The sequence below is a fragment of the Myxine glutinosa genome, chromosome 3, assembly GCF_964187855.1.
Source record: "Myxine glutinosa chromosome 3, kmMyxGlut1.1, whole genome shotgun sequence".
Classification (NCBI taxonomy): Eukaryota; Metazoa; Chordata; class Myxini; order Myxiniformes; family Myxinidae; genus Myxine; species Myxine glutinosa.
The window spans coordinates 108,381,778-108,403,118 of record NC_136263.1 but is presented as its reverse complement, the minus strand read 5'-3'; the positions used below and the strand labels follow the sequence as shown (position 1 = coordinate 108,403,118).

The window sequence follows — 21,341 nt, the reverse complement described above, 5'->3', positions numbered from 1 at the left end:
TCTCCAAAAATAAGTTGAAGTTGACAAAAGTATTTGGTCTCCACAATTCTTTATTTCACTGTTAATATTACAGAACCTTTGCTTTTGATTCAGAACTTAATATATCCTTTTAAATCAGAAAATAAAAAGAAATGGCATGGACAAAATTATTGACACCCGAGACTTAATATTTGGTAGCACAGCCTTTCGACAAAATAACTGCAGTCAAGCGCTTCCTATCGCCATGAATGAGCTTCCTACACCTCTCTACTGGCAGGTTGGCCCACTCGTCTTGTGCAAACTGCTCCAGTTCTTCCAGATTTGAAGGGTGCCTTCTCCCAACTGCTGTTTTCAGATCTCCCCACAGGTGTTCAATGGGATTTAGATCGGACTCATTGCTGGCCACATCAGAACAGTCCAGCGTTTTGTCTTGCACCATTCATGGGTGCTTTTTGAAGTGTGTTTGGGGTCATTTTCCTGCTGCAAGACCCATGACCTTCGACAAAGACCCAGCTTTCTGACACTTGGTTAAACATTGCGTCCAAAACGCCTTGGTAATCTCCTGATTTCATGATGCCGTGCACACATTCAAGGCACCCAGTGCCAGAGGCAGCACAGCAACCCCAATCCATCACTGAACCTCCTCCGTGTTTGACTGTAGAGAAGGTGTTCTTTTCTTTGATGGCTTCATTTAGTTTTCTTAGAGAAACTAGAGTAAACATAGAGATGATGTGCTTTACCAAAGAGCTCTAATTTGGTCTTGTCTGTCCACAGGGCATTCTCCCAGAAGGATTTTGGCTTGTTCAGGTATGTTTTGGCAAACTCCAGTCGGGCTTTCGCAGCAGTGGGTTCCTCCTGGGTCTCCCACCATAGAACCCCCTTTCATTGAGTTGGTGATGGATGGTGCAGGTTGAAACTGTCGTACCTTGTGTCTTAAGGTCAGCTTGAATCTGTTTGGCAGTTGATCGAGGTGCTTTCTCCACCATTTGAACAATCCTTCACTGCAATCTTCGATCAAGTTCTCTCTTGCAGCCACGTCCATGGAGGTTGGCTACAGTGCCATGGGCCTTAAACTTCCTGATAACATTGCGTACAGTAAACACAGGAACATCAAGGTCTCTGTAGATGGACTTGTAGCCTTGAGATTGTCCATGCTTTGCTACAATCTTGTGTCTGACCTCCTCAGACAATTCTCTGGTTTTCTTTCTTTTCTCCATGCTCATTGCGGTACACACAGTGACACAAAACAGCAGAATGACTGCTTTTCTCTATTCAAACTGGTTGAATGAGTGATTTTTATATTGCAGGCACCTGCAACTCACCACAGGTGAGTTCAATTCCAAAGTAAAGGAGAAACACCTGCTTGAAATCTAATTATTTCTAACAACCTCTAAAAGGTGCCAATAATATTGACCGTGCCATTTTAGGATTTGTGTGTGGAATAAGTTAAGATTTAGTTTAAATGTTCAGCTTTTTTTGTTTTGTTCCACTGCAAACCAAATAAATACATTTGTGGATACCAAAATATATTTTAATTTCAACAATTTTCTGGAAGAAATGGTGCATTATTTGAAAAAGGTGCAAGGGTGCCAATATTTTTGACCACAGCTGTATCTTTTTGATCCGTAGCCTCCAGTGTAGCTTTGTCTGTGTGCTTCGGGTCATTTTCATGCTGAAAGGTGAACTTCTGTCCCAATTTCAGCTTTCTTGCAGAGGATAGCAGATTTTCCTCAATGATTCTCCTGTATTTTGCTCCATCCATTTTCCCTTCTATCCTGACAAGTGCCCCAGTCCTTGATGATGAGAAACATCCCCATAACATGATGCTGCCACCACCATTCTTCACAGTATGGATGGTGTTCTTTGGTTAATGTGCTTTGTTTGGCTTGCACCAAACATAACGTTTTGCATTTAAGCGAAAAAGTTTCATCTTGGTTTCGTCAGCCCACAAAACGTTTTACCACATGGCTTCAGAATCTCCGGAGTGTTTTTCTGCATACCTCAAACAGGACTCAAGGTGGGCTTTCTTGAGTAATTACTTCTTCTTGTCACCCTACCGTACAGGCCAGACTTGTGGAGTGCTTAGGATATTGTTGTCACAATTCAATTGTTGTCAATACAACATTGTTGATGTTGTCAATTATCAAGTATACTTCTTCTTGTCACCCTACCGTACAGGCCAGACTTGTGGAGTGCTTAGGATACAGTTGTCAATTGTTGTTGACAAAGAGAGAGAAAGAAAGACACAGGGAGATGGAGAGATACAGAGAGAGTTAGACAGAGAGGCAGAGACAAAGATAGACATATGTGCTATTCCAATCATCTCCACATGAGGGCAGTGTCATTCCATGTCATGTATTAAACCACATCATAATTCGTATTTCAGAAAAGCCTTTATAAATTGTGTAGAATTGTGTAGCATATGAAGGGCATTGAGGAAGTTAGGAGTGGAGGAATGGTTGATCAGAGTAGTGATGGCAATGTACAAAAGAGCGCGCACAGCTGTAAGGACGAAGGACGGGAACAGTGGTGAGTTTGAGGTGAAGGTGGGAGTGCATCAGGGGTCGGTACTAAGTCCACTACTATTTGTAGCTGTGATGGAGGTGCTGGCTCAGAATGTAAAGGAGGGTTTACCATGGGAGTTGTTGTATGCAGATGATCTGGTGTTGATTGCGGAAAGTATGGATGGACTGAAGGAAAAGATGAACACGTGGAAGGAATGTATGGAGACAAAAGGTCTGAAGGTGAATATCGGAAAGACGAAGGTGATGGCAAGTGGTAAAGCATGTGGTGAGGTGGAAAGAACTGGGAAGTGGCCCTGTGCTTTGTGTAGGAAGGGTGTCGGAGTGAACTCCATTCAGTGTACAATGTGCGCTGAGTGGGTTCATCAAAAATGTAGTGGTCTGAGAGGGTCAGTGTGGCAGCTACATTCAAATGTAAGGTGTGCACAGAGGGAGCTGCAGATGGAGGAAATGTTGAGTTGGATCTTGGAGACGGTGTGAAGCTGGAAGGTGTGAAAACATTTTGCTACCTCGGAGACATGCTGAATGGAGAAGGTGGATCAGACTCGGCAACGGTTGCTCGAGTGAGATGTGCATGGAAGAAGTTTCGGGAATTGAGTGGCGTGCTGATGATGAGGGAGTGTCGTTGAAGCTGAAGGGAAAGGTGTATGCTGCATGTGTGAGAAGTGTTATGATTTATGGGAGCGAGACATGGGTAATGAACGTAGAGCAGCAACGAAGGTTGGAAAGGGTGGAAATGCGAATGGTTCGACGGATGTGCGGAGTATCGTTGAGAGAGAGGAAGACAAATGATGAATTGCGAAAGATGATGGGAATAGAGCCTGTGATTGATGCTGTGAAGAGGAACAGGTTGAGATGGTTTGGTCATGTGTTGAGGAAGGATGAAAGTGACTGGTTGAGAAGAGTGATGGAAATGAATGTAGAAGGAAGTAGAAGACGGAGAAGACCGAGAAAGACTTGGCTAAAGATGGTGGAAGAAGAAATGCGGGCAAGGGGGTTAACAAGGAGAGATGCAGAAAATAGGGCAAAATGGAGAAGATTGTCATGGGGACCGCAAGGCTAACCCCCGCTCTAGCAGCGAAAATGGCCTTTTAAAATGCATGTTGTTGTTGTTGTATGCACACAGTGACCAGTCTTTGCCATAAAGGCCTGTAGCTCTTTCAAAGTTGCCATTGGCCTCTTGGTGGCCCCTCTGATCAGTCTCCTTCTTGCTTGGTCATCCGGTTTGGAGGGGTGGCCTGATCTAGGCAGGGTCTTGGTGGTACCATACACCTTCCACTTCTTAATAATTGTCTTGACTGTGCTCCAAGGGATGTTCAAGGCCTTCAAAATATTTTTATACCCATCCCCTGATCTGTGCCTTTCCACAACTTTATCCCGGAGATCTTTTCAAAGCTCCTTGGTGCTCAAGGTTGAGTCTTTGCTGTGAAATGCACTACCCAGGAGAGGAAACCTATAGGAACCGCCTTTTGAGGCCATTTTTCCCCGCAGGGCAGGGGTTGGCCTTTATTGGGCACCGTGGTACCCTTTTTGAAGCAATGTTTTACGGCTGGATGCCCTCCCTGTCGCCAACACTGTTGGTCCCCTCTTGTGACACACAGGGAATTACCAGTGAGCTGGTACTCAATTTTCCCGACCTCAGAAGGATGGCAGGCTGGGTCAACCCCCCTGGCTTAATTCAGCGATCGACCGCGATTCAAACCCAGGATCCCAAGCTGGCACCATAACCGTGTCTGACCGATTCTCCTGCATTTTCCCGCCAACCCTGTTAGTCGCCTCTTGTGACACACAGGGAAGTACCAGTGAGCGGGTACTAAATTTGCCGACCTCAGAAGGATGACAGGCTGAGTCAACCCCCCCGGCGTTAATTCAGTGATCAACCGGGATTCAAGCCCAGGATCCTAGGATCCCAAGCTGGCACCCTAACCGTTAAGCCTCCGACCAGGCTTAGAGGAAACCTATAGGAACAGCTGATTTTATTCTGAAATAATCAGTCACTACAATTTAACACAGGTGGAGGCCAATTAACTTGTTGTGTGATTTTGAAGGTGATTGGCTACACCTGAGCTAATTTACAATTGCTATTATAAGGGGGGTGGACACTTATCCTACCAAGATAAGCTAGTTTTGTATTTTTAAATTAATTTTCTGAAATATGTAGAATTTGCTTTTCACTTGGAAGTTTTGGACTTAGTGTTTAAATAAAGGTGGAAAAGTCTGATTTATTTTATTCCAGGCTATAAGGCTATAAGGATCTGATCTAATTCCAGGCTATAAGGCAACAAAAGGTGAAAAATTTGAAAGGGGATGTAGGCTTTCTCTGCCTTTTTTGATTTCGGTACACCTCGTTGGTCTATATTTATTCAAAATTATTTGATGTATGTTGATAATTACTATGTGATTTCTGAACTTCTCAAACATCCACATTGAAATAAAAAAAATGTTTTATTGATCTTATCGTGATAAAACCAGCAAGTCTACTTCACATGAAAAACTAAGTTTCTCAGCCAATCATAATGCCAAATAATTGTCATGTGACTATCATGTGAGCTTCTGTTGTTCAGTCAAATTATTGATGTTGAATGTGCAATTTTCTCATCCTGGACACCGTTTCATTGCAATTTTCTTGCATGGTTTTATTACTTACTAGGTTCTTCCCAATTGGCACAGCTGTGTTACGACACTGCTTTTGCACCAAAAATAAAGGGTAAAAACAGAAATCCAGAAAACTTTGTAACTGGGTAGAAGATGGAGATCTTTCATATGATCTAATGTTATGTCCTCATCTGTGGAAGTCATTGTTCATATAACATGTTGTGTAGGAAGGATCGGTGATCACATGTGACCCACATTTGTCATCTTGTTCTACTGTAGAATGGTCAGTCAATAATTGATGAGGATGAAAAGAAGTCAAGAGAGGCATTGCACGAGCAAACCACATCTCCACCACCTTCCCTTGACCTTGATCTTGATGTTGATTCAGACAATGAGCTGGTTATCGACTTGGGAGATGAAGGAGAAAAGGCCTCCCCCCGCAGGGAGTTTAGCACTGGAAAGAGTCCCAAGCAGGTTCGAACTCCTGATCCATCACCCCGGAAAAAGGAATTTCCACAGGCAAAGGCTGGGCTAAGTGAGTACCATATTATACAAATGTAAAGGTATATGGTTCGGTCATTAACTTGATTCATGATTGTGACCACTTGCCTTTGGTGTTACAATTAAAAACTAAAATGGCTGATGCGACAGACAGCAAGGCTTTTTACATCATTAAGACTATCTTATGGGGGCACAGGAGCATTAGCCATAGGGTGAAGCTATCCTACATGATGTGAATTCTTACATACACAGATAGACATGCAGAATGTTTTTTTTTTTTTGTTTGTTTTTTTACATAAATAGCCATCACATGGAAGAGCAAGTTGGAGTATCATATTGACAGTGGCGCAATGGCCGAAGCAGGCAGATTTGGTACAAGTATGTATAATGATGTAAAAATAAACAGATTAGATTATGCGGTCAATAGGTCAAAGGTCAGAGGTTCCGTTAGGTAAAAATTCTGTCACTGCGCTAACTTGGGAACCAGTGATGGGATTTTGACCAAGCATGGTATAAGTGCATTTATGATGCAAAGACGAACTGATTGGATTTCAGCGTCAAAGATCAGATGTCATGTCAGGTAAAAATGTGATACTTGAGAACAGCTGCAGGGATTGAAATCAAACTTGGTACAAGTATGTAAAATGATGTAATGATGTGGGAGGATGCGTCTTGGTCGACGTCGTGACGTCGAAGATGAGAGCCATTCTTTTTTTCCTCAGAAAAAGTGTAAATCTATAACTAACCTTGATACTGATTGCGGTTTGTGGCAATATGTAGACAGAATTGACGAATAATCGAATATGGCATTAAATAAGTCTTGTCTATGGATGAAATCAACAGGACATTGATCGAAGTAGGCTAACCAAAATGGGAAGCAAGGCGAAGCTTACGTTTCAGATGTTGACCCTTGGTCAACAACAACAACAACAGGCATTTAAAGGCCATTTTCCCTGCAAGAGCGGGGGTTAGCCTTGCGGTCCCCATGACAATGTTCTCCATTTTGCCCTATTTTCTGCATCTCCCCTTGTTAACCCCCTTGCCCGCATTTCTTCTTCGACCATTTTAGCCAAGTCTTTTTCGGTCTTCCCCGTCCTCTACTTCCTTCTACATTCATTTCCATCACTCTTCTCAACCAGTCACTTTCATCCTTCCTCAACCATCTCAAACTGTTTCTCTTCACAGCATCCATCACAGGCTCTATTCCCATCATCTTTCGCAATTCTTCATTTGTCTTCCTCTCTCTCAACGATACTCCACGCAGGGGTGGATCCAGGAATTTCAAGACGGGGGGGGGGGGGGGGGGGGGGTGCATGACATGAAACTATAGTGCTTGGGGGGGGGGATAAGGGGGTCTGGGGGTCCTCCGCCAGGAAATTAAAAAAAATTGATCATCAGAAACGGCATTTCGTGCGTTCTTGGAAGTTTCTGCAGTTCCTTGTGTTCTTCCCTGGTCCAACAGTTCAGCAGATTCGCACGGCCTGCACCCTCATCCTGGATCGAAGGGGGGGGGTGCGCACGCCCTGCACCCCCCCCCTGGATCCGCCCCTGCCACACATCCACCGAACCATTCGCATTTCCACCCTTTCCAGCCTTCGTTGCTGCTCTACGTTCATTACCCATGTCTCACTCCCATAAATCATAACACTTCTCACACATGCAGCACACACCTTTCCCTTCAGCTTCAACGACACTCCCCTCCTCGTCAGCACGCCACTCAGTTCCCGAAACTTCTTCCATGCACATCTCACTCGAGCAACCGTTGCCGAATCTGATCCACCTTCTCCATTCAGCATGTCTCCTAGGTAACAAAATGTTTTCACACCTTCCAGCTTCACGCCATCTCCAGGATCCAACTCAACATTTCCTCCATCTGCAGCTCCCTCTGTGCACACCTTACACTTGAATGTAGCTGCCACACTGGTTAATGACCCTCTCAAACCACTACATTTTTGATGAACCCACTCAGCGCACATTGTACATTGAATGGAATTCACTCCAACACCCTTCCTGCACACAGCATACGGCCACTTCCCAGTTCTTTCCACCTCACCACATGCTTTACCACTTGCCATCACCTTCGTTTTTCCGATATTCACCTTCAGACCTTTTGTCTCCATACATTCCTTCCACTTGTTCATCTTCTCCTTCAGTCCATCCATACTTTCTGCAATCAACACCAGATCATCTGCATGCAACAACTCCCACGGTAAACCCTCCTTTGCGTTCTGAGCCAGCACCTCCATCACAGCTACAAATAGTAGTGGACTTAGTACCGACACCTGATGCACTCCCACCTTCACCTCAAACTCACCACTGTTCCCGTCCTTCGTCCTTACAGCTGTGCGCGCTCTGTTGTACATTGCCATCACTACTCTGATCAACCATTCCTCCACTCCTAACTTCCTCAATGCCCATGTCACTACTTCACGTGGAACCCTATTGAATGCTTTCTCCAGATCAACAAACCCAAGAAACAACTTCTTCCTCTTCTCCATATACTTCTCCTGCAACTGCCTCACAATAAAAAGCGCGTCTGTCGTTCCTCTTCCTGGCATAAATCCAAACTGCATTTCGTCAATCTTCACTTTCTTCCATATCCTCCTCTCCAACACCCTTTCCAATACCTTCATTCCATGCTCCAATAACTTTATCGCTCGATACGAGCCGCAGTCCAGTGGGTCACCTTTCCCCTTGTATAGAGGGACGAGGGTACTCGGTTCCCAATCCACTGGAATGCGGCCTTCTTTCACCACCAGATTGCAGATCTCTGTCATTCTCTTCACACCCCAATTTCCCGCTGCCTTCAACATATCTCCCACAACTCCCGTCGGCCCTCCTGCTTTTCTACTCTTCATTGCTTTTATCGCTTCCTCAACTTCCTTCTCGTTTATCTTCTCTGCCGGTCCTAAAACTGGGTTACCCTCTATGTTGCCATCCCATTCATTCTCTGCATTCAACAGTATTTCCATATATCTCTTCCATCTTCCTTTAATTCCATCTGGGTCCACAACGATTTGTCCCACTTCATCCTTCAAGCAACTCACCCCCATCACATCACACCTCTCTTTCACTATCTGCTTTGCAATCCTGAATACCGCTCTCTGACCCTCTTCCAAATCCAAGCGTTCTCCGAACATTTTCCTACAAGCCTCCTGTGCCTTTGCTACCTCTTTCTTTGCAGCCTTCTTGGCTGCCTTATAACTTTCATACTCTGCCTTTTCTGCCCCCATACCCTTCGACTTCTGCCACTCCTTGAACTTCTTCCTCTTCTCGTCAATCTTCTTTCCAACTTCATCATCCCACCACCATGTTTCCGAGTGCCTCTGTGGTCCTTTTGTCCATCCACATACCTCACCAACGGCTCCCAACAGACTATCTTTCATTGACATCCAACCACTTTCAAGCTCAACCACATCATCCTCTACCATACTCAGCCTCTCTTTTAATGCCTCCCTCACTGTCACCTCTTTCAACCTTCATTCTCGGTTGGTACTTCACCCGCCGAGCCCTCCTCGCACCTTTCACCCTTATGTCGCAGACAACCAAGTGGTGCTGTGAAACAGCCTCCTCCCCCGGGATCACCTTTGTGTCCCGGAGGTGCCCCCTATCTCGCCTACGCACCAGCAGTTAGTCAACGGTTGTCGTCGACCCACCTGACGTGTATGTAACAAGCTTATTATCCTCTTTCTGGAACTGAGTATTACAAATCAACAAATCAGCTCCATCAGCAAACTCCAAAATCCTTTCACCTTCTCCATTTCTCACACCATATCCGTAACCCCCATGAACTCCCTCAAAACCATCCATACTCCTTCCCACATGTCCATTTAGGTCTCCTCCTACCACAACAACTTCCTCATCTTTCACGTTTTCCATCAGCTTCTCTATAGCACACCAGAACTTGTCCTTGTCTTCATCGCTCCGACCAACCTGCGGAGCATATCCCGAGATGATGTTCACCAAGAGCTTTCCAATCATCATTTTCACCATCATCAACCTTTCACTCACTCTAGTCACACTCACCACACTGTCTACAAACTCCTCAGAAAACAGGACACCAACACCATTCACGCCCTCCGGGCACCCTTGCCACACAAACTTGTATTTCTGTCCCTGCCTACCCTTCACCATTCTCACACCACCTCACTTCCATCTCGTCTCCTGCACACAACATATGTCCACTCTTCTTCTGACCAATACTTCCACCACTTCTCCTGATCTCCCTGTCATTGTCCCTACATTCCATGTCCCAAACCTCAGAAACCGATCTCCACGTCCAGCATCAGACGTTTCGTCATCATAAATGGAATGATTTCCACCCTTGCTTCGATCGGGTTCCCCTCCTTGAGTTTTGACGAGAGGGAGTGGGGTCCCCCACGGGGTACTTCGGGCTGTACCCTGCCCATATGTAGTCGTAATTGTCATGGTTCTCTTTTTGAGGCAATGTTTTTATGGCCGGATGCCCTTCCTGACGCCAACCCCTTTAGTCACCTCTTACGGCATGCAGGGATACGGTGTACCTATTCTAAACCGGGGTACACACCCTTGACCCTTGGTCAGAGGAGCAAAAAAGGCGTTAACCCTTCATTTCGGGAGTTAACCGTTTTTTGCTCTGGTGAAGGGTTAACCCCCAAAACGTCAGCTTCTCCTTGCTTCCTACAGTGATTAGCATAACTCCATTGACGTCCTGTTGATTTCATCCACTGTTCTACCTGTCCACCAATGCAGACAGACATTAACCTTTACCAGCAAGACTAGTTCTTCATTCTACTTCAAGCCTTGTCTATGATTGGCTGTTAGCATAATTTTACGAATGTGGTGATCTCAAACTGGGCTTCCATCTAGTGTAAATACACACTGAAAGCACAGCACTTGTCCTGTATGAAGCACGGCCATGATTGTTTTGCAAGGTATGACCCTCACCCACGGATTGTGGATGTTGCAACGATGTTTGTTTTTGGCGACTACTAAATGGGCCAAGGAAGTTTTCTGCCAGCTTGATCTGGTTCTGAAACCAATATTTAAACCTGCTAGTGTTGACCAGACGAGCTACATGAACATGAGACTGAGACAGATGTCAGGCACGTGATCAGCAATGCAAATACACTGTTTAATGCAGGTGTATGAATAGATGACGTTTATTACGTTTCCACCAAAACTTTTGCCGAAGAATATTAAGCACATTCACACAGATCAAACATAGTTCATGTTCATAACAGATGTTCATGAGAAAATATTTTATATTGGTTACATGTATGGTGGATAGTGGACTACTGTATTAATTTAAAGGTGTGGTGGCGGATCACACGATTACTGTTGAATGAATGAATTTCTATAGACAGCACCATTAGATAAATTCTAACAAAGAACCACTCAAGCACCTGGTGCAAAGCCTCAATTACTGGCCCATTGTGAGATCTAAGATTGTTGGCGAGTTCAACTTCAATGTCACTTTGTCATTGGCTTAGTGTAAGCCAACGATTACATCCAGAATTAGTATCCAAAAGATACTTTGACATGCTTTGAATTGTAAAACTTGCATGATATCAAATTGTAGTCATACCCAGCTTGCTAGAATATGTGCTGGAACCAATTGGTCAATAGTTCCTCTGCACAATCTTACCCTTTACAATTTCGTGGTGCATTCGAGGAACAAAGCAATGTGGTTTGATGAATAGCACTCATATCCAGAGGTGTGAATATTGAAATAATTATACATGTCAAGTGTATCACCGGAGGTCATCAGACTAAAATATGCAGTTTGGTGTTTTTTTGACAATGATACATTCAGTCATTACTTATCCAATCTCAACCAAACTTAACAGAAAGATCACACGCTGGTCAAACAATGGAGGTTGTAGCGACTTAATTTGCCCTCCTCCCACCTTGTGTGAAATCCGTGTTAAGGTGTAAGTCTGTGTTAAGATATTGTGGTGTTTTTCCATGGCTGCTTCTAAAAACAAAAGTAACTAGAAGGGCACTCGGTAGAGCGCATACATCTGCCAGCCTGATTAGTTTACGTTTTGTATCCCACGGATGAGCCGGGTCTGGATTCGGACCTGAACCAAAATTTATTCGGCTTGTTCTTGTCACCTTACCAACCTGTCCACCATGTTTTATCATAACTCGTCCACAACTTTTTGAGATATCATGCTATATATCGTTTTTGGTCCTAACACTCAATGGTGAAGAATCACTTTGGAAATTAAAAAAAACTCTCGTATCCGGATCCGGATTCAGATCGTCAATTCGTCCTTGTCACACATCCAAACTTTACACCAAATTTCATCCGAATCCGTCCATAACATTTTAAGATATGCTGCACACAAACAAACAGACAGGGGCAAAAACAAAACCTGCACTACCTTTGGTGGACGGTGGTAATAACAACACTAATGATAATAGCATAATATTAATGTTATTACAAAACAATATTAATGCTGATAATACCCCTTTTCTCCAAGGGGGTTTTACTTTGTTCAAACACAGTGTGAACATGTATAAATAGCTTATTTTGGCGTATTGTAGGGCACCGCTACTGGAAGTAAAAAAAAAACCAAATAAAAAAACCCTAAAGATGCAGTACCTTTTGAAACAGTCGCTATTGCTGTTTAACACTAAACTGAAAAGGAGGAAACCTGGGGTGTGTCCAGTTACCAAGCAGCTAACTAGCGCTTGCCAAGCCAGCCATTCTTTATCAACGGTTTCTAATGGAATGCTTGCTTGAGTGCTTAAGCTACCTGGCAAGCGCTCTACAAGAAACTTTGTAACTGAACACACCCTCAACGTTATTGAGGCATTATATGCTTTTCACGTATCCCACAGAAACGGAGCCAATCCTGCATCTACTGCAATATATATATATATATATATATATACACACCCCATAAAGGATAATAACATGACCCATCCTGGCACTCCCATATGGAGCGGGTGTACGAGTAATAAAAATGAATGATTGGTTAAGTCCAAGGAGACACTGGACCATAGAGAGAGGTGGCAGAGACACACCGCCCCCCCCCTCCCCAATTTTTTTTTTTCAAGGCATTATGAGAATTGCGGTCAGGAGGTATACGAGGTGGGGGGGGGGGGGGGGGGGTGTGGAGGCGGAAGGACACATTCAAAATGATAGAGGCTGATTTCAAGGAGGCCCAGTCAGTTAGAACAAGATGAAGAAACCCCACACCTTCAACAGAAAAGAATAGCCATTTAACTGCACTTCTGTGTACTTCATACTACTAGCATTAGGGATTGAGGAAAGACACAGGTGTCATATTGTAGAGGCATCACCCTTCTATCCATTGTTGGCAAAGTACTGGAAAATATTTTGATAAAGATAGATTAACAACTCGTATAACAGGAGACATCTTAGTGAAAATGCTGATGGGCTCTACTCTACATGGCAAAGGCATTCTACACATGATATTCTCAATACACCATATTCAAGACAAATGTACTGTAGTGAGCAACAGCAGCCTTTGTATGTCATCTTTATAGACTTTACCAAAACCTTTGATACTGTGGGTAGATATGGATTGTGGCAGCTTTGTAGAAGTATGGATACCCCGATAACTTATTGAAGATTCTTCAGGAGTATTACCTTGGTATCATTAGCAGTGTCTCTATTGACGATGGCATGCTCTTCATGTCGTTGGAGATTTTAAAAGATGTAAACAAGGATGTGTAACTCTCTCCACGCTTTTTGAAAAAAAAAAAAAAAGGAGGATATTGTAATTAGCTCAGTCTGTCTGTCTGTCTGTCTGTCTATCCGTCCTTCTGTCTGTCCATCACGTTATCTGATCCTCTTATGTTAAGCAGAAATTCACCAAACTTGGTAGTTATGATCACCGCATGGCATGAAGATGCAAGAGCAGTGATTTTTAGCTCAACTGGAACGAAGTTCAGGGGACATTATGCAGTCCGTCCGTCCGTCCGTAAACACTTGGAACTTCTTCTCCGAAACCACTGATGGGATTGTGACAACATTTGGAAGAAATTCGTTTTGTTATGTTGTGACTAAAGTTTGTTCACGGCATTAAAAATATCGGGGTCTAAAGGGGTCTACCGGGGGTCAAAGTGGATCCAGGTTAAACCCCCCCCCCCCCCTTCCAAAAAATAGGCATTTGCTTTCTTTTAAGAAACTGCACATACAATTCCAATGAAACTTGATCACAACGTTCCATTCATCAGCAGTGATGTTCCAACGTTTGTTGCCGGCATTAAAAAAAATAATTTCAAGGCATTAGGAGAATTGCGGTCAGGAGGTATACGGGGTGGGGGGTGGGGCGGGGGGGTGGAAGCCGAAGGACACAGATACATACACAGGTATGAAGAAGACACACCGCCCCCCAAAATAGGTATTTTTTTGTTTGTTTGTTTGAAGTCTTATTATTTATATGTTAGTATGATTCTACATGCTGCCCTGTCTTCTAGCAACCATTGAAATTGGTTTAAAATACCTTTAGTCAGTGTAGTATACTGTTTATTCTACCAGATGAGTGACCCTATGTTTTTGTATACATAGTCGAGGCGCATGGAAGAACTAGTAAAACTGAACGAATCAGGAAGTAACACAAGAACAGGACGGAAACACACATGTATGGTGTGGACAAGATGGACACAGAGGATGCATGGGGTGTACAAGATGGATACAGAAGGAAACTCCAAGGAGGGAAAACTGTAAAATTGTAAAGAGGAGGGATTTGGGAGTGGTTAACAAGGGTAGAAAAGATCATGGTTTTGGAATGGGGTCAATCGGAGATGGTGGTGAACAGCTGGCTTGAAGCCCTAGAGGGAAGAACGAGGTTGAAGAGGATGTGGAAGTTGGTTCCACAGGCGGGAGAAAAGAGGAACAAATGAGTGGATGTGCGCAGTGAATCCTGGATTTAGGTAGTGAAACGGAAAACCAAATGCTGCATTGGAGTCATCAGGAGGAACCTGGATAGGATTCGGGTTTCAGCTGCTACTCTACAACCCTCAAACCCATCCAAGCGCAGCCAAGTGAGCGGTTTGTAGATTTAAGTATAGATTGTAGATTTTGTAGATTCAATTTGTAGATTCACCAGAAGGGGGTTGATGGTGGACTGGGTGAGCCCTGCAGAAACCTGGGTGTGGGGGGGGGGGGGGGGGGGGACAAAGCACGAAAAGAGAGGGTGCAAGACCAGAAAGGTGGTGGTAGAAGACAGAGAGACCATCAACCTGTCTGCGATGGTGGAGTGATAGACCCAGAGACTCAGCTTCAGCGCGTGAGATTCCAATGATCTTGGAAAAGTTACACTGGCCCATCCGCTGATGACAACAAACATGTGGCTACAAAGCCAGTTACAAAGAGAACAGATACAGGCTGGGGGATCTGGCATGACTGCATATTTACTGTTAGAGTTAGGGTCACTCAAGCTTCTGGGAGAGGCCATATGAATAAATTTATTGCTTCTCAGATGTCACCTATGTGACCAAAGTCACATATCAAATACAGTCAAAGATTGTTTGTGTTGATCATACTATAAACACATGTGCAAGTGGTAAAGCATGTGGTGAGGTGGAAAGAACTGGGAAGTGGCCGTGTGCTGTGTGCAGGAAGGGTGTCGGAGTGAACTCCATTCAATGTACAATGTGCGCTGAGTGGGTTCATCAAAAATGTAGTGGTCTGAGAGGGTCATTTACCAGTGTGGCAGCTACATTCAAATGTAAGGTGTGCACAGAGGGAGCTGCAGATGGAGGAAATGTTGAGTTGGATCTTGGAGACGGCCTGAAGCTGGAAGGTGTGAAAACATTTTGCTACCTCGGAGACATGCTGAATGGAGAAGGTGGATCAGACTCGGCAACGGTTGCTCGAGTGAGATGTGCATGGAAGAAGTTTCGGGAACTGAGTGGCGTGCTGATGAGGAGGAGAGTGTCGCTGAAACTGAAGGGAAAGGTGTATGCTGCATGTGTGAGAAGTGTTATGATTTATGGGAGCGAGACATGGGTAATGAACGTAGAGCAGCAACGAAGGCTGGAAAGGGTGGAAATGCGAATGGTTCGATGGATGTGCGGAGTATCGTTGAGAGAGAGGAAGACAAATGATGAATTGCGAAAGATGATGGGAATATTGCCTGTGATTGATGCTGTGAAGAGGAACAGGCTGAGATGGTTTGGTCATGTGTTGAGGAAGGATGAAAGTGACTGGTTGAGAAGAGTGATGGAAATTGATGTAGAAGGAAGTAGAGGACGGGGAAGACCGAGAAAGACTTGGCTAAAGATGGTGGAAGAAGAAATGCGGGCAAGGGGGTTAACAAGGAGAGATGCAGAAAATAGGGCAAAATGGAGAAGATTGTCATGGGGACCGCAAGGCTAACCCCCGCTCTAGCAGGGAAAATGGCCTTAAAATGCATGTTGTTGTTGTTGTTGTATACTATAAACACATGGCAAGCATTTGAAGTTGAATTGATGACTATATCAAGGTTGAACTCTCTGCACTATCACTTATTATTCAATGCTGTTGAGATCAGCCTGATGTGGGAGAACCTTCACTGGATAATGGCATTTGACAACTTTGGCAAGCTTCATATCACTGCTGTGGTTTCAGTGAATTTGCTATATTTGAGTGGACACAAGGTCAAGATACTCTACCTATGAAGATTCTGCCTTAGTAAGGGTTGAACACAGAATGGAGGGTACCCGATTAGTTTGTTTGGTTAATATATTTGATTTTTTTGATTCAGCCGGTTTATAAAATTTTGCTGGAAGGCAGTGTTAGGAACCTGACATTCATTGATTCATTTATTTTCTTACAAACATACCCAATGAGCTGTTAGACGTTGCTCCGTAGGCTGTCTTGTGGAGGAGGAAGGACAAACCATAGGGAGAGGGAGAGAGGGGTTGGCAGTGCTCGAACCAACCTAAGCATTATCCTGTCTGACTGTCTAAAATGTTTACAGAGTGTTTCTATGGAAGACACCCTTACCATAGAACAAGAGGCTGAGGGACTTCTGGGAAATACTGCAGCTAATGCTAAGAGAAGACTGTGGCAATGAACTTAAATGTTAATTGCTCTGTGAACAAAAGTTAAATTTAACTCTCAATTCTCTATGCATTTGTTTTACATTGAGCTGCTGCTGTTGTAAACTTGTTTTTCATAAATTCTACCATTTTGTCAATTTCAGTAGATAAAAGGCATTGATGGAATGCAAAACTACGAGTACCCTTTTTGACTGGTTTACTGTCGAAGAGGCATACGGTTACATATGACTGTTTGACTGGTGGTGTTTATTAATTTAATTCTAGTGAAAGTGTCATTTTGTTTCACTTCCTTCCTGTGCAGAGTTTGCAGAACCTGCAACTCCAACGACTCAACTGTCCATATCTGCAGGTGGCACACTTGGTGATCTGACAGACTCCCATGGTCTTACGAAGTCCAAGGAGTCAGCAGCTCCATGTGACCCTCTGCCAAATGCCCTGCTTCCTACTCCGACCATTCTTGGCTTCCTGAAGAAGCAAAAACTGCTCCTGTTCAAGGAAGACTCGACAATGCTGACTAAGCCTAAGGATAACTTTGCCGGTACACCTGATTTAAAGAAAGGCCTGGTTGATTGGACCAATCAGGTACAAAGTCAAATGGTATCATGGAAATGGAAAGGGGAGCAGCGGACTAGACAGCAAAAGCAGGGGCAGCAGAAATGGAAATGGCACCAACAGGAACAGCGACAGCAAAAACCGCAGCAGCAACTGAGACATCAGCAGCAAGATGGAAGCAGAAGCAGAAAGCGATACGCAACACGACAGGCCACAAAGGGTCAGCTCTGGAATTCATCAGATCCTGAGGTCCCGTGCATGCCTATCCATTGTCATGTTTTTGGAACCAAAAGGCTGATAGGGTGACTTAGAAGTTCAGTTCCAAAAATATGACAGGATGTCATCATCATGTAGCAAAAATCATGATTAATTTCATTTCACTTCAGAAGGGTGTGAGAAACCTCAAAGGTGATATTTACCTCCACCACCTAAGGTGGACGGAGGTTTTGTTTTCACCCCTGTCTGTCTGTCTGTCTGTGAGCAGGATATCTCAAGAAGTTATGGACGGATTCGGACGAAAATGGTGCAGAGTTTGGATGTGTGACAAGGACGAATTAATTAGATTTTGGTGTCCGGATCCGGATCCGGATACTATAATTTTTAAAGTGATTCTTCACCATTGAGAGATGGGGCCAAAAACGATATATAGCACGATATCTTAAAAGGTTATGGACGGATTTGGACGAAACTTGATGGATGAGTTGGGTAAGTGACAAGAACAAGCCGATTCGATTTTGGTTAAGGTATGGATGCAGGTCATTGTCCTATCATTGGGCAGTAAAACATAAATTGTTCAGCCTGACGGAGTATGCGCTCTACGAGTGCTGTTGTGGTGATTCCAAGTACTGCAGCTACCTTACCATTGTTGTTTTCTATCAATTTGCAGTTATTTCAACAAAGTCTACCTTATACAGTGGACCAGTGCACAAAATACAATAGCTGTGACACCATGACGAGTCACCGCCCATATATTTTTCTATGTTTATAAAGCACGATTCTTATGATTACTAGAGCAAGATAATTTATTTCCATCTGACTTGAGTCAGAATAGTCACCTTTTGAGTTTGAGACTTCACCCTTCAGGCTAGAGACTTACCTATTTGCAGAAGCCTGTAAAAATGCAGATTTGGATCTGCATGCAGATGTAAAAATGCAAAGGATCTTTAATAGAGCATTCTTTTAAAAAAAATACCGTAAATTGCCATGTATAAGTTGCTCTCGTGTATAAGCCACATCCTAATTTTGCTTCCCTTCCGGTGGAATTTTTCTTTGTACATTCAGGCCCTGACATTTGCGGGGGAAAGTTCCTGGAAAATGCCACAAAAGTCGAATCCGCGAATGTGGGGACATTGTTTGAATGGGGGGGGGGGGGGGGGGGTTATTATTATTATTATTATTATTATCATTTTTACTACATAGCATAGGCTTATGGAACAAATCAGATGACACAGAACAAATCAGTACACAACATAACAAAGGGAACAGCAGGAGAAAGGGGAAACACCAACAGCAGCGCGGATGGAGAAAATAGACGGAGATGGACAAACAAGGGATGCCTGGGTAAGGTTGAGGGTAAGGAAGAATGCAAAGGGTTCACAAGATGGATACATGAGTAAAATTGTTGGGAGGGGTGGGTGGTTTAACAGGTTTAGAAAAGATGATTTTTGATGGGGGATGGGGGGGGGGGGGGGAGTGACTTGAAATGGTGGTGAACAGCTGTCTTGAATACCTGGAGGGAAGAATGAGATTGACGAGAGTATGGAAGGTGGTTCCACAGGTGGTACAAACGAGGAATAAATGAGTGGAGGTGAGCAGGGGTTCTGGATTTAGGCAGTTTCACGAGGAGGGGGTTGCTGTTGGACCACGTGCTTCCTGCAGATACCTGAGGATGACAAAGCTCAGAGTGTGCAAGTCTTGACAAGGTGCCACCAGGTTTTAGAGGAGGAAGACAAGTTTGAAAGCTCATTCTTGAGATTGGACAGATGTTGTTTTCTGGTTCTCCACAAAGTAGACACACATGTTGTGAGCTTTGTGGAATGATCTGAAGTTGTCTTCAGTAGGATTTGCTTTCCAGAAGAATGAATGCAAGTTGTTTTAAAGCAACTGCCTCACCACAAGATTCAGAGTACCAAGAGCGAGAGCCTGGGTAACATAATTAAAGACTAGATGGGATGAATCTGTGCATAAGTGAGAGTAGGTTTCTGGCGAAGAATTCCCAGGCTGAATTGATATCAGCGGCAGTGGATATAGAAGACCAGTCCGGATGTGTAAAAAAAAAGAAGAAATAAGTAAATAAATAAACAATTTTAAACCGCGAATATGCAAACCGCAAATGTAGAGGCAGGTCACATGTTATGAACCGTGAATATGCGGGGTCCATGAATGTCGATGTCCAACTGTATTTTGTGACCTTTCCCGTGAACGAAATACAGAGAGAAGATGAAAATGGGATGGGGGTTTTAAAAAATCATTCTTTCTTGCCCATTTGTGGCCCTGAAAACGGGCTTTGCTCTCAGTATTTGCTTCTAATTCATGCAGAAGCTTTTCAGCTGAAGCCCAGGAAGTCCTTGTCATCCGTCTCCTCGGTGAAGAGGGCAGGCAGATCGTCATCTGATTCTGGATAGACCAGGTCATTGTTGCTGCTCTCTTCGCTTCTCACGTCTCCACCAGCCAGGTCCTCCCACAGCACATCATAATCCATTCTGTCAAGGCAGTTGGATATGCAGTACTTCAGAAAGGTCTGACGGATAATTGTTGACAGGAGCTCTTCCCACAACTTTACGTCTTTACTATCCAGGAGCATATGGTTGGGAAATTGACCTTTCTCATACATCCTCTCTTGGTGTAGGTCTTCTCCCCCTCAATCCTTCACTCTGACTAGCAGCGCTGCAGACTATCCTTGAAAGGCTGGTTGTCTGCGACATCTTGAGGCTGGAGAAGACAGGTCATACCTCCCGGGATCATCACTAGTCTCCCAGCAAAGTCGGATGATGTATTATTGAAACCTTGTCTTGTCTGGGTGCAGAAATTATGCTGCGCAATATGGGGAAAGTGATGGACAGATAGCTTATGGCGATCAATGAACCTGTATGCTCATGATGTGCTGGCCTTGAAGTCTCTGATGCCCACTTTTTCAGCAATAAGCCTTAAGTCTCAGCGCAAGTGTCGATATGGTGTGACACACAGACCTCTTCTCACAAACCCAAGCAATGACGCTCTCCTCCAACTCAGGCCACTGGGCTGTCTTTCCCCTTCGCACCTTCTTATTCCTTGGGATGTTCTCAAGGGTTGTCTTCAATGCCCGCCAGCGTGGAATGTTGGATTTATGTAAGCCATACTTCATCCTGGATTTCCGGTTACCAAACTCTTCTGCATACTGGCAAACATAGCTTGAAAGCAGTGGTGAAGGAAAGCTTGGACATCTTGAACTTGAGAGCTCAAACAGGGTAAAACGAATGATGATGTTTAGGCTCAACATCCTCAGTTTTATATCCTCTGACTGGCTAACTGGGTTCGTCTTTAGCTGGTGTTGAAGACTGGAGCTCAGTATATTGTTACAGTTGTCAGGCTGGGCCAGTTGGCTGGGCAAAACCCTGACAAACCAATGTTATGAAAAAGTGGTCATTCTGGTCCACTAGTTCAGACGCCCTAAGCAGGTTCACAGGCCTATGTGCCACGCTACCATACTTTGGTGGAACGTCTGAGCTGATTAAGCGACATGCTTTTACTTCCCTAATGCCCGGCACCAAATATCGGCATGGGTGCATGGTTTGCCATTCCGGATGTGAGGTCCATTTCGGGCGGACGTTAATTGTCCCAAATCGAAACTGTCCATTATTGGACAATTGATTACTAATGCGACTTGCGATCAATGGTAACTTGAATTACTCACAGAAACAAAGTGACCATGTGTGTGTTTATTATATAAAGGGGGGTAGTTCATAGGTAAACAAGGGGCACGAGAGCATTTATTTACACAGCCATATTTACAAACAAAATACGTACCCCTGGTATCGTACATACCATAGTTCTCATAGTTCTTTATTGAGACTTAAAGCATCAGACACACCACAGAAGAACGGCCAAGGAGAAATGACAAAACAAAGAATATCCTGTGCAACATAGACGTGGGCTATGTGAACAACGAGGAATCCTGAAACAGGCATCCACAGCATCCGCACGGCAGCA

At 44.1% G+C, this 21,341-nt stretch overlaps 1 protein-coding gene across 23 annotated transcripts in view; it reads left to right on the top strand.

Annotated features, from left to right (window-relative positions):
* LOC137423285 (MYND-type zinc finger-containing chromatin reader ZMYND8) overlaps positions 1-21,341 on the top strand; it is a 273,708-nt gene that overhangs the window by 154,554 nt on the left and 97,813 nt on the right. For 13 of the 23 annotated variants that reach the window (XM_078774421.1, XM_078774413.1, XM_078774412.1 and 10 more), the window contains 2 exons: positions 5,376-5,631; positions 16,903-17,373. In XM_078774421.1, the coding sequence (XP_078630547.1) occupies positions 5,376-5,631; positions 16,903-17,373 (727 nt within the window). The remainder of the gene's footprint in view (positions 1-5,375; positions 5,632-16,902; positions 17,374-21,341) is intronic. The other 10 variants (XM_078774428.1, XM_078774425.1, XM_078774427.1 and 7 more) reach the window with 2 other exon arrangements.